This window comes from Phocoena phocoena, chromosome 3 (genome assembly GCF_963924675.1).
Source record: "Phocoena phocoena chromosome 3, mPhoPho1.1, whole genome shotgun sequence".
Classification (NCBI taxonomy): Eukaryota; Metazoa; Chordata; class Mammalia; order Artiodactyla; family Phocoenidae; genus Phocoena; species Phocoena phocoena.
Genome location: NC_089221.1, coordinates 118,699,603 through 118,713,503, shown reverse-complemented (window position 1 = coordinate 118,713,503; position 13,901 = coordinate 118,699,603). Strand labels below are relative to the sequence as shown.

Genomic DNA, 13,901 nt, shown 5'->3' with positions numbered 1-13,901 from the left:
CTTTAGTTTTTATTTGATTCATTTATAGCTTGGTTTTGCATAAATATTAAAACCTCCATAATGAAGAGTAATTATCTGTTATGTAAACTTCAAAAGAGAAAAACTTAACTGAAGAAGATTGGGATCCATTTCCCTTCATGTAAATCCAGAGTTACCAAAAAAGACTCACTTTTCTCACAGCTCCCTTGCCTGATGAGTGTGATGTATAGTTGGGCTACGGTTTTCAATATTTCTGAGTTCCTGAATGGAATTTGAATTTTTTAAATTAGTGTTTTAAAATACTATAAGAAAAAACTCAGTGAAAATTTTAAGCAATGCAGAAATTTTACAAATTCTTACTTTTATTCACTCCCCTATTGCCGGTCACTTAGGTTGTTCCATTTAAAATTTGCTATTACACAGAATGCTGCAATAAGCATGTCAGCGTGGTCTCTGTTTTGCATTATTTCTATAGATTAGGTAAATGGGGTCTTTATGTTCACATCTAAATGTCATAAAGTCTGACGTTTTGAATTTGTAGATCAAATGTTTGAGACAAAAAGTTTGGACAAATTGGGACCAATCATGTCTCTGAAGGACTGTCTTCAACTCTGCTTAAACTTTTATTACCTGGTAAGAACTGTGTGAAAACACAGACTAGGAAGACTGCTCACCACACAGCAGGTACATTGGCCTTCTTTCTATATTTCAAACGCCCAGCTCTTTCACACTACAGAGCTTTACTTATATTACACTTACATTTCCCTTTTCCTGGAACGGTCTCCAGATAGTCTCATGGCTAGCTTTTTGTTACTCAGCCCTCAGCTCAAACCTTACTTTCTCTGGTAATCCTATCTGGCTACTCAGTCTGATTGCTAGGGAACATGTGATGTGGGTGTGCATCTTACTGAAAATTTGGAAGTTCCTTTGCCATTGTTTTCCATGTATGTGTGGGAGTACATGTGCTCCAAGTCCAGCTGTTTAAATATATTTCATGGAACTTGAGATCTGTGTATTATTGCACAACTATGTCTGATAATTCAATGAAATTACAGGCAATTTCCCTATTAATGCCCTCATGATCCCTGGCGCTGATTACTAACTTGGTTTCTCCAAAACATATACATATATGAATTTAATGCAAAAGCAGTTGATTTATTGTAGTATCCTGCATCTCTTGTGTTTGTAAAAACAGTATGTGCTTTTAAAAAATAAACAATGAACCATAGGTAATTAATGGACAATTTTAAAAAACCAAAACAGTTTTTAAAAACCCTCAAATGTGAGGGACTTCCCTGGTGGTGCAGTGGTTAATCCATCTGCCAATGTAGGGGACACAGGTTTGAGCCCTGGGCTGGGAAGATACCACATGCTGTGAAGCAACTAAGCCCATGTGCCACAACTACTGAGCCTGTTCTCTAGAGCCCGTGAGCCACAACTACTGAGCCTGCATGCCACAACTACTGAAGCCCGTGCATCTAGATCCCATGCTCTGCAACAACAGAAGCCAGCGCAATGAGAAGCCCGTGCACCGCAACAAAGAGTAGCCCCCGCTCACGGCAACTAGAGAAAGCCTGAGCACAGAAACAAAGACCCAATGCAGCCAAAAATAAACATATAAATAAAATTAATTTTTAAAAAACCATCAAATGTGATACGAAATTTTAAAAATTAAAACAAATTTGTTTCTAGTTTAAAATGGCACATTCTTCTCATGAATCTCTCTTCTCTGCCTCCTAATATAGTAACCCCCAAGGGCAAGAAAATAGAAGATGAGACAACAGTGGATGAGAGATGTCAATGTTTTTAGAAGGCCAAAGCAGATGAAGAAACGATAAATTCATAGATCACAGAAAGTTGCATGCTAAATGTCTGCAAGGAGGTATAGCAAGGAGAAACAAACCCACCCACTTGATATAGACACTGAGGCTTAGTTTTTGCAGGCAGTTTCCAAGGAAGAGGCTAGAAACGGGATTCATTAATGTCTGTGTTCAGGGACTTCCCTGGCAGTCCAGTGGTTAGGACTCTGGGCTTCCACCGCAGGGGGCACAGATTCCATCCCTGGTCTGGGAACTAAGATCCTGCATGCCATGTGGCACAGACAAAAAAAATAAGATTAAATCTGTGCTCAGAGCTGTTGGATGTCCAGGAGCCCTATCTCACTCAAGCCAGATGACTTTTCCTTACCCATGCCACAGACAGAAAGTTTATTTTCCGGGTACATTGAACCAAAGAAGGCACAGATGGAGGCTGGGGGTCCATAGCATTGAACAAGGGAATTGTGTGAAAGTCTGTTTTCTGACTGCAGGATGTCAACCCTCTTCTCCCACTTGGTGTCATTAAATCAGTACCCAAGGTAAACACCACCCGCACCCCCCCTCCCCTGCAAACACACACAGTCAAGACTGGAAGATTATTCTCTGAAGAAACCATATGGTACCAGAGAAAAGAAATCCAGATACATTTGGGCACTCTCCAAAGAAAAGGCCAAGTCACTACTTACTACAATGAAGTCTACCTGTTGACAAACAGTATCCATGCACAATCTGCTTTTAGGTGCCTCACTTTTAAATATTAACTGATATCCAAAGAATCAGACAAGGAAAGCTTTCTAAATGAAAGAATCCTTTTAGCATACTTTCTGCTGCCCCCCTCCACCATTTTGTTTTTACCCCCAAAGTAAAATACCGCCTAGGGCTTAAAATGTAAACTTTAAGAGAATTCGTTCCAACGCTGGGATTATAAGCATATGGGAGGATAAGTGTGTCCTGACAGCGGTACCCTCACTGATGCCCCAAACTGCATCTTGCCTACTAGGCCTGTAGTCAGTTATAACCAGAACTTCTGCTGCCTAAAGCTGCATGGCTCCTCAGCAAGAACCCCGAGACTTAGCACGCACAGAGCGCTGGAGCCACGCAGGTCTTTTATATCAAGTTTTTTAGCTGTATATAAATGTTTTCCAATGCGATTGTACACGGCCTTGACTTAACCTCTAGAAATAACGAGGGTGTGCGTCCCACCAGCTCACAGGGCTTCAGGCCAGGATCCTCGGCGATGTTACCACGAAAGAGGGGATCTGCCCGCCTCAGGCCTCCCCCGGCGTCGCCCCCGGCGAGCAAAGAGCTACACCTGGAGAGGCGCGGCGGCCGGCACCTCTGTGGAGCCGCCATTCCTCTCCGGAGACGATTGAGGGTTTTCTGATCCGAAGGAGCCACCGATTGTCAGGTAAACCCCGCAAAGTGTTTGTTCGTTTTCCCTATTTTAAACCTTTGTCTCTGTAGATTGACCCTTTGACCCCAGGCGCGATCTAGCACCTCCCATTTTGTTTTGCCGGGAGGTGGGGGTCTCTGGCCGAACAGGAAGGCAAGTCTTCGTCCGCCGCAGCAGCGCCTAGAGTTTCTGGCCGTAATCGCAGGAGTTTATCGGACAGCTTTCTACTGCTGTATTGAGAGTCATTAGAAGGGTTTCTCTAGTCTGCCCCGGGGCCCGCGGGCGCTGGGACTGCCGGGCGGCGCGGAGCGAGCGGGAGGGCGGCTGACGGGTTTAGGGCCCAGACGCGGCGGCCGCAGGGCGCCAGGAGAGGCGCGCGCGGGCCCGCGGGCCGGGGGTTATTTCAGTGCGTGGGGAGGGCGGCCCGCGGCCTAGTCTGGGGTTAAGCGGCTTCTCCCGTGCCGGAGAGAGAGCCAAGAGCAGGCGGCTGGACACGGGACGGCCTCCTAAGCTCCAGAGAGTTCCCTTCCTCGGTGACCAGCAGAAGAGTGGGCGAACATGAAATCCAATCCTGCCATCCAAGCCGCCATCGACCTCACCGCGGGGGCCCTTGGGGGCACAGCATGCGTCCTGACCGGGCAGCCCTTCGACACAGTGAAAGTGAAGATGCAGACGTTCCCTGGCCTGTACAAGGGCCTCGTCGACTGTGGCCTGAAGACGTACTCCCAGGTGGGCTTGCGGGGCTTCTACAAAGGGACCGGCCCCGCGCTGATGGCCTACGTCGCCGAGAACTCAGTCCTCTTCTTGTGCTACGGCTTCTGCCAACAGTTCGTGAGGAAAGTGGTTGGATTGGACACGCAGGCGAAGCTGAATGATCTGCAGACTGCGGCCGCTGGTTCCGTCGCCTCTGCGTTTGCCGCGCTGGCCCTGTGCCCCACTGAGCTGGTGAAGTGCCGGCTGCAGACCATGCACGAACTGGAGATGTCAGGGAGGATAGCAAAAAGCCATAATACAGTTTGGTCCGTCGTGAAGAGTATCCTTAGAAAGGATGGCCCGTTGGGCTTCTACCACGGACTCACGAGCACTCTGTTTCAAGTAGTACCAGGCTATTTCTTCTTCTTCGGTGGGTATGAACTGAGCCGCTCGTTTTTTGCCTCGGATGGATCAAAAGATGAACTAGGCCCTGTCCCCTTGATGTTAAGTGGTGGAATTGCTGGAATTTGCCTTTGGCTTGTCATATACCCAGTGGATTGTATCAAATCCAGAATTCAGGTTCTTTCCATGTTTGGAAAACAGGCAGGATTTATCAGAACTCTTTTAAGTGTTGTGAAAAACGAAGGAGTACCAGCTTTATATTCTGGTCTGAAAGCTACTTTGATTCGAGCGTTCCCTTCCAATGCGGCACTATTTTTGGCTTATGAATACAGCAGGAAGATGATGATGAGCCAGTTTGAAGCATACTGAAGTGTCTTGGTGAATCTGGATCCAAGTACACGCCTTTGAGGACTATAATTTAACTCAGAGTTTCATGGAGCACTGGACCAGTGCGGTATTATTTTTGACTTCATGGGAACTTTGCTTTTGTCTTCCCTGCTTATATGCTAAATCTTAACCTTTATGGAAGAACCTCCATTTTATATCATATAATTTCTGCCCATAATTGTATTGAAATAGAAAAGTTGCTGCTCTTGTGTTTGGTGAGATAATACAGGGCGAGTGGATGGCCGTATGTACCTAATCTGAAAAGCTAAACGTAGTTGTATCACCGGGCTGTTGCATAAATCTACACATGTCCGTGCAGTTTGTTTGCTTATATGTTGTGAGTGAAACACAGTTTGGTTTCCATGTTTAATCTCATGTCACTAGAAAAACCGAGTTCAACATGTTTCAAGATGGTTATAAATGATGACTTAACCCACTCAAGATGTGGGGTCTCTTTAAAAGTCTGCTTAACATGTGCACTATATTAGCCAATTAAAGTTTTTAAAAAGTTTTTGGTGCTTGAAAACGAAAATATCCATCTACATTTTTCCATTTACAATGATTTATTTTATTTTTTATTGAGGTAATCTTGATTTATGGCATTATATTTCTACATCTGTATACCCTACAATGTGCTCACCACCAAAAATTTATTTTTCATCTATCACCATACAGTTGACCCCCTTTATCCACTTTGTCTCCCTCGTTTACCTACCCGCCCTGATAACCACTACTCTGTTGTCTGTAATGACATGTTTGTTTTATTTGGTTTTGGTTTGTTCATTTATTAGGGGTTTTGTTTGTTTATTATAGTTTTTCATATTCCAGATATGAGTGAAATCCTATAGTATTTATCTTTCTCTGTCTGACTTACTTCACTTAGCATAATACCCTCAAGGTCCCTCCATGTTGTCGCACATGGCAAGATTTCATATTTTTTCTCATCTAAATTTTTTTTAATATTTATTCATTTATTTGGTTGCACTGGGTCTTAGTTGCGGCATGCAGGATCTTTAGTTGAAGCATGCAGAATGTTTCTTTAGTCGTGGCATGCGGGATCTAGTTCCCTGCCCAGGGATCCAGCTTGGGCTCCCTGCACTGGGAGCGTGGAGCCTTAGCCACTGGACCACCAGGGTGGTCTCTGTCATCTTAGATTTTTAAGAGGAGAATATACCTGCATACTGATGTGTCTTCCACAGCCTCGAGCTAAAGTTTCAGAGTAGGAATCCTGGATTTTCCCAAGATGTTCTACTCTTAAAATAGTGCTATTCATCTTCAAAGTGGGATCATATTCTACACTCTTAGTTAGGTGTGGCCTAGAGCATTAGGCCTCTGGGAAGTAGCCTGGCCTTTGTCTGTACCAAATGTCCTTCCTCTCTTCTCCCAAAGAGCTTCCCCTCTGCTCTACTTTAGACTGAGGAAGAGGTGAGGGGTGGGACTGTGCTTCTGTGCTTGGATGAAGACCCGTGTAGTTGACAACAGTTCTTAGCTTCCAGTCTCAGGGTCCTGGCCTGGGTAGGATTCCAGGATGTACTATTGGCCCATTTAGGGGTTGTTGATTCCTTTTGGATCGTTCACTGTCCTCTCTGCCTCCACCAGTCAGAAACCCTTCCAGGGAACAGAGAGTGCCAAAGCCATAAGAACTTTTTGTTCCCTGATGGTGATCAGGTGATGTTACCAGTGGATGCAGTCCTCTCCTCTCAAATAGAACTAGACAGCACTTAGTGCTTGCAGTCCACAGTGATTAATGTTAGGGCTGACCCATCCTGAAGTTTACCTGAGGGCTACTAACTCCTTGTCATTTTTTTTTTACAGTGTTGGAAACTTCTAAATTTTGTACTGGCCATCTGTGAGTTTTATTGATGACTGTATATATGATGTGACTTTACAAAGCAATGAAACGTAAGAAAAGCAACTTTATTAAACTATACCATATGTATGTATATAGGCACTGACAAAAACCAAAAACAAAAAAACATAGTTCGTCTGATCCCTACACACTTGTGCATCTGTTCTCTGGCCCTCTAATGTAAGAAAGTCATTCTTACTGAAGTAAGCCTCATCGTTCCATGATGATCCAAGACCAGCAGAGTCTCTCTCAATAAGAAGTGTTCTTAAGCAGCCTGTAAAGCTGAAAACAGGCAGGCTCCCAGTGTCAATGATTGCATGTAGCATGTGTGTCAATCACTGCTGGTGGAATGTACACCTAGTATGGAATCCCCAATTTCCTTCAGCTTTTTTATATCTGTGAAACCTCTGAGGTAAGTCTAGCCATATTGCCAGAGGCAAGAGGGTCAGGGTGATGGATGTTGACAAATGGGGGCTGGAGCAGACATTTGGGGAGGGGATGCTCAGTGTCATGCCTGGTGTGCTCCAGAGCGGTGGCTGGTCTTCCATTTGCTTTTTCTTTAAAAGAAAACCATTTTTCTACTTTACCTCTAAGTTATTTATACATTTAAGTTATATATTATGTACGTAAGTGGTCAGTAGCTACTTAATGGGGCTTCATTCAAGCAGGTCTGGATTAAAGCAGAAAAGAGAACAGGAATGGCTTCTGCAGGAAGTGGACCTTTCAAAGTCCGAAGGCCCCCTGCTCAGTACCCATGAGCTTGTCTCAATTAGCCCTGTAGTCAACGGACCTTTTCACATGTTGTCCATTAAAGGTTTACCTAAATATCTTCAATAGAAATTATTTGAGCCAAGCAAGAGTGGGAGTAAGGAATTGAAACCTAAGTCAGAAGAATTGTTTTCCACCGTTTTTGCTTAATTCATGGTTCAATATTTAGACACAATTTGTACCACTCCAGATCTGTACTCAGACAAAAATATAGTAACTTGAAATATTGTGTTTAAAGAAATTTGAGTGTTCTATCATTAAATTATTTACCTAAATAAAAATATTTATTGAATTCACACCATTTACAGTATACTGTATTGAGCTCTGGGTATTCAGATATTAATGGTCTGGTTTCTGTTCTCAGGGATCTGATGGTCTAGATGTTTGTTTTCAGTCAGAAGAGCAATATTCTAGAATACAATTTAGAACAAAAAATAGAATCCAAATTATGTGTGTATATGTGTGTGTGTGTGTGTATGTAAAATCAATGATGTGTGTGTGTAAAATCTTTTCCTTAACTGTGTTTTTGTTTTTATATTGTGGTTTCTTTGTAGTCTTTAAATTAGTTTCACGGTATTTCTTTCTTTTTTCTTCCCCAGCTTTATTGACATATAATTGACAAATAACATTGTGCATGTTTAGGGTGTACAATATTATGATTTTATATATGTGTTTATTATGAAATGATTATTCCAGTAAGGTTAGTTAATGTCCATCACCTCACACGTTACTATTTATTTATTTATTTATTTATTTTGAGGTGAGATGGTATTTATTTCTAAGATTTAAGTTGGTCAAATCCATATTTCTGATGCGTAGCCTTATTTTAAACTTTACTTCCACATAGTATAATTTATCCCTCAACATTTAAAAAATTGAAGTATAGTTAATTTACAATGTTGTGTTAGTTTCCAGTGTATAGCAAAGTGATTCATTCATACATGTGTGTGTGTGTGTATATATATATATATATATATCCTTGTTGTTTACCAATTTTATATATAGTAGTGTGTATATGTTAATCCCAAACTCCTAATTTATCCCTCCCTCCCCCACTCCCCTTTGGTAGCCATAAGTCTTTGACTCTATTTCTGTTTTGTAAATAAGTTCATTTGTATCATCTTTTTAGATTCCACAAATAAGTGATATCATATATTTGTCTTTTTCTGTCTGACTTTCTTCCATGTTGCTGCAAAAGGCATTATTTCATTCTTTTTATGGCTGCATAATATTCCATTGTGTGTGTGTGTGTGTGTGTGTGTGTGTGTGTGTGTGTGTGTATATATATATATATATATATATACATACCACATCTTCTTTATCCATTCATCTGTTGATGGACATTTAGGTTGCTTCCATGTCTTGGCTATCATAAATAGTGCTACTATGAACTTGCATGTATCTTTTAAAATTAGAGTTTTCTCTGCTATCCCTCAATTTTTTTTTTTTTTTTTTGGGCCATGGTGCAAAACTTGCAGGATCTTAGTTCCCGACCAGGGATTGAACCCAGGCATGGCAGTGAAAGCACCGAGTCCTACCACTGGACTGCCAGGGAACTCCCTGGTATCCCTCAATTTGAAAAATCTTATTATACCCTTTGATCTACTGTCAGGACCAGATGGTATGTATCTTGCAATGCTATAGTGATACTGTAGCTAGAAATTCATTCTCTGTTCCAGCTTTCATGGGATCCTAATACCAAGCTACAGCAGTTAAGTATATGTAATATCTCAGAAGGACCATATCTGGCAGTGGAGTATCAAACTTGATCATTTTCTTGAATTAAACAAGAAAATGTCCCCAAGGTGTTGAACTTGGAAGGAAAGTAGGTTCTCTTCTTCTGGCCCATATCTCTAAGAAGGAGTGATAATTATTATCAGGAAGTTGTGTGCATAAAACAGTCACAGGAGATTTTTTGCTCAAGCCAGAAAGTACCCTCTGTTTGGAGCCTACATTTCCAACGTAAGCACCCTTTGAGCATTCCTGTTTCAAAGTCTGTGACTCTCTGGTCTCTCTGATCTCTCCAAATTCATGTGGAATGGCCCAGGAATCTTCTCTGAGAGCCTTTTTAGAAAATAAATTATTTCAGGGTTGGAACTATCATCTAAGTCTGTGGTCTGCCCTTTGAACTCCATGGTCTACCGTGTTTTCAGCGCCCTCCAAATGCCAGCACTTTTAAATACAGGCTCCTTGTGAATGGTGTAAATGATGTTTAAAAGGCGGACTAGGATCTTCCTGTGTCCCTATCTCTTCAAGGTTGGTGGAGTACCATCTGTTCTGATGGTCTGTTCATTGCCAAAGATATAATGGCTTTTTCAAAACCACTTCAGAAAATTTGGTATTATTGGCTTTAGTCTGTACCTTGAGACAAAAAATTTCACAGCTGGGTAAGTAGTTTTGTAGAAAATTGATGTGTGTTAACAATTCTGCACATTCTGTGGGGGGAATAATTGTACTCAGAAAGAGTATTATTTCTGTTACAGGGAAGCCAGATAATTGTCTATAGTGAGAATTTCTACTCCAGCCTAATGTAGTTTCACTGGGTCCTCCTCAATAACCAGCAGACATTAATCGGGGCATCCTCCCACTTAATTTCTTTGCTCATTGACTTACAAATGATTCTTTTGTCCATTCGGAGCAAAGACTCCTTTCTGCCTTTCGATGAATGGCAGACCCTTCAACCCGTGCTCTGAGTTCCCGATCTAGGTTCTTGGAGGTTTTGTCCACAAAAAGCCTTCTCTGTCTCCTTAGCACCAGACATGGGAATCTACTTGGACTCAGGTGCCCACTTGGTCATGAAGAGGCCGTGCAGCAGGATAAGTCTTGGGTTCTGAGTCCGGAAGCCGGCCGCGGCGCCATTACTGTCTTTTGTAATGCATTAAGGATTTTAGCACACACTGCTTTTTATTTTTAATTCTCTGCTTCTATTTTTATGCTTGCCTCTCCACTTCTCTTTGCCGTCTGGAGTCAAAGCTGAACCACGTCGGTAAGAGCCTTGCACTATATCCAAGAGTTTTTCCTCCAGATTGATTCTGGTCTGTTAGTGCGAAGAACTAGGCAGGAAGTCTCCTGGGTTTCAGGACTTTCACTCCTTGAGAGAAGGTCTAAAGGCTTGGTTGAGCTTAAACATTTTTGGCAAGAATACTTCATTGGTGATTCTGTGTGCTTTATATTCTCTCACATGTGCTGTTTTGTTTTATTTTTATATGGTTGGACCTCAAGTTCACAGAATTGGATTATGATAAACTGTCATCATTAGTCCATACCTGACCTGAATTGTTTATTTACTTACCTATCCAGTATCATTAGCTGTATATCTATATATGTAGTTATCTATCGAAATAGTAATAAGAATTTGTGAACACAGTACCTCCCCACAAATGCCAGGACCTTGGTAGTAATATACATCTGATCGTACAAATGGTCCCTCCTACCACTCCCTGGACCCAGCAAATCAAGGTAACTATCATCCTGAATTCTATGTGCATCATTCTTTGCTCCTCTGAATTTTTTTTTTTTGTATTATATGTTACTCCCACATATATATTTTTCTAGTTGTTTTAAATTTTATAGTAAGGGTAAAATACTGTGTGTGATACTTTGGTACTTTTTTTTCTCTAATATTTATTTTTAAAATCCAATCATCTTGTGTTCCTGTAATTCATTTATTTAGACTACTGTAAAACATTCCATTTTGTGAGTATGCCGTAGCTTATTCATTCAGTTGATAGGCATATGGATGGTTTCCTGATTTTTGCTCCTGTTGCTCACTGTCAATATAAACATTCTTATATATACCTCCTGATGCAAATGTGCAAGAATTTCTTTTGGGTATATAACTAGGAATAGAAATTCTGGAACTCGCAAGTATTTATCTAGGAGTAATCGTTATATTTAATAGCTAATATTCAACTATTTTGCAAAGTAGTTGTACTGATTTTTACATGCACTTGCAATATATAGGCCTGAATCTCTTGTATCCACATGCTTTCTAACACTTGGCAGTGTCAGGCTTTTAAATTTTTGTCAAACAAAAAAATCTACCTGATCTTGGTTTTGATCTATATTTCTCTAATTACAGCAAAAGAACATCTCTTTGTGCATCTATTGGTTATATGTTTCTTCTGTGAAATGTTCGTTCATGTCTTTTACCATTTTTCTATTGTTATTTTTATTTATATTGGTTTGTAGGAGTTCTTTATATATCCTTGATATTAATTCTTTGTCAGTGTGTATATGTGAGTATCCTCTCCTGGTTTGTACCTTTTCGCATCTTTAAGGTGTCTATTGATGAATGAAGTTTCTTGATTTTATTACAAATGTATTAATCTTTTATTCTATGGTCAGTGTCTTTTTAAAGAAATTATTTCTAGCCCAAGGTCTAAAATCCATTAACCTGTATTTTCCACTAAGAGCTTGAACGTTGTTTTGGGTTTTGTTTTTGTTTTTGACATTTGAGTCTTAGAACCATTTGAAGTTGATTTTTAAATTAAGACCCAATTTAATCTTTTTCTGTATGGATAACCATTTTTAATTGAACATTTCATCTTTTCGCATTGATCTGTGTTATGGACTGAATGTTTGTGCCCCACCCCCTACCCTAGTTCATATATTGAAGCCCTAGCCCCCACTGTGATGGTGTTAGGAGGAGGGGCCTTTGGGCACTAATTAGGTTTAGATAAAGTCATGAGGGTGGAGCCCATGATGTGATTAGTGTCTTTATAAGAAGAGGAAGAAATATCAGAGCTGCTTCTTTACACCACGTATACATACATGGTGTATGTATACATACATGGTGTATGTATACATACATGGTGTATGTATACATACATGGTGTATGTATACATACATGGTGAGGAGGCTGCAGCCTGCAAGCCAGGAAGAAGACCATCATTAAGAAACCAACTGCTACATAGAGAATGGACTTGAGGACACGGGGAAGGGGAAGGGGAAGCTGGGACGAAGTGAGAGAGTGGCATGGACATATATACACTACCAAATATAAAATAGATAGCTAGTGGGAAGCAGCCACATAGCACAGGGAGATCAGCTCGGTGCTTTGTGTCCACCTAGAGGGGTGGGATAGGGAGGGTGGGAGGGAGGGAGACGCAAGAGGGAAGAGATATGGGGATATATGTATATGTATAGCTGATTCACTTTGTTATAAAGCAGAAACTAACACACTATTGTAAAGCAATTACACTCCAATAAAGACGTTAAAAAAAAAAAACAAACAGAGACCAACTGCTGGCACCTTGGTCTTTGACTTCCCAGCCTCCAGAACTATGTGAAATAAATATCTGTTGTTTAAGCCACCAGTCTATGGTATTTTGTTAGAGAAGCCTGAGCAGACTAAGACATTCTGAATTGCCATCTCTGTAATGTTCAAACATTCCATATATATATGTCTATTTTTGAGCTCCCTAATGTATTACATTTGTCAAATTTTCTGCCTGTGCACCAATATCAGACTATCTTGATTAATATAGCTTTAAAACAAGTCAATAATAAGTAAGGCAAATTTTTTTTAAGGCAAATTTTTAATCCTACTTTTTTTCTTAACAAGTTTCCTAGCTCTTATTTTATTCTTTCATATGAATTTTAAAGTAATGTAATGTTTAAAGTATTGTTGTCCTGGGGGAGAAGAGAATTGATAACTTTAAAACATTGAATCTTCCAATTCAGGAACATCATATATTTCTCCATTTATATAAGTCATCTTAGTGTCTCTTCACAAAGGCATATGGTTTCTCCATAGAGGCCTTATAGTTTATTAGTTAGACTTATTCCTAGCTACTTGATTTTTTTTTATTATTATAAATTCTATCTTTATTTAAAATGTCAATTTCTGTTTACTGCTTTATAAAATAAATTGATTTTATATTGATTTTTCAAATTCAGCAACTTTACTAAACTCTTTAATTATAATATTTTATCTGTAGGTACTTTTGGATTTTCTTTGTACTCCTTAGTATCATCTACAAATATAACAACTTTGCTTCTTACTGTGCAATCTACATAACTTGTATTTCTTTGCCTTATCATGCTGGCCAAAACTTCCAGTACAATATCAAATAAATGTAATAGTGGGCATTTGTGTCCGGTTTCTGATGTCAGAGGAAAGGTTTTAACATTTCACCATTAATGTGTTTTGCTGTACATGTTTTCATATCATTTAAAGATTAAGGAAGTTTTATTTCTAATTTAAGGAGTTTTTTCCCCCATTATAAACAGAATTTTATCCAATCCTTCTTCTGTGTCTCTAAAAATTATTGTATGATTTTTTTCTCTTTTACTTTATGTCAGTGAGTGATATTGGCTTTTAATTTTCCTTTCTTGCTATCAGGGTTATGCAAAACATTTTAAGGGCGTGTTCTCCCTTTTTTTCTATTCTATGGTAGTGTTTGTATAAGATTGGAATTATTTCTTCCTTGAAATTTTGGTACTACTCACAGCGCCTTTCTTTCTTCCTTTGTTTTATAAAGAAAAGTTTTTCAAAGAAAAGTTTTTCTAATTAACTTGAAAAGTAGTTTAAGTGGGTAAGCAGCAGGGTACCTTGTATAATGCTAGACAGTTGCAGTATGGGAAGAAATGGACTGGGGCCCTGAGATGA

General features: G+C 40.0%; 1 protein-coding gene across 1 annotated transcript; it reads left to right on the top strand.

The window, feature by feature from the left end:
• Positions 1-3,747: 3,747 nt before the first annotated feature.
• Positions 3,748-4,653, top strand: LOC136121069 (mitochondrial ornithine transporter 2-like). The gene has a single exon (XM_065874865.1). The coding sequence runs from the start codon at positions 3,748-3,750 to the stop codon at positions 4,651-4,653; it is 906 nt and encodes a 301-aa protein (XP_065730937.1).
• The last annotated feature ends 9,248 nt before the right edge of the window (positions 4,654-13,901 follow it).

Bases quoted from the DNA above. Each gene is read 5' to 3' on its own strand.
- LOC136121069 (XM_065874865.1), top strand. From the start codon at position 3,748: ATGAAATCCAATCCTGCCATCCAAGCCGCCATCGACCTCACCGCGGGG.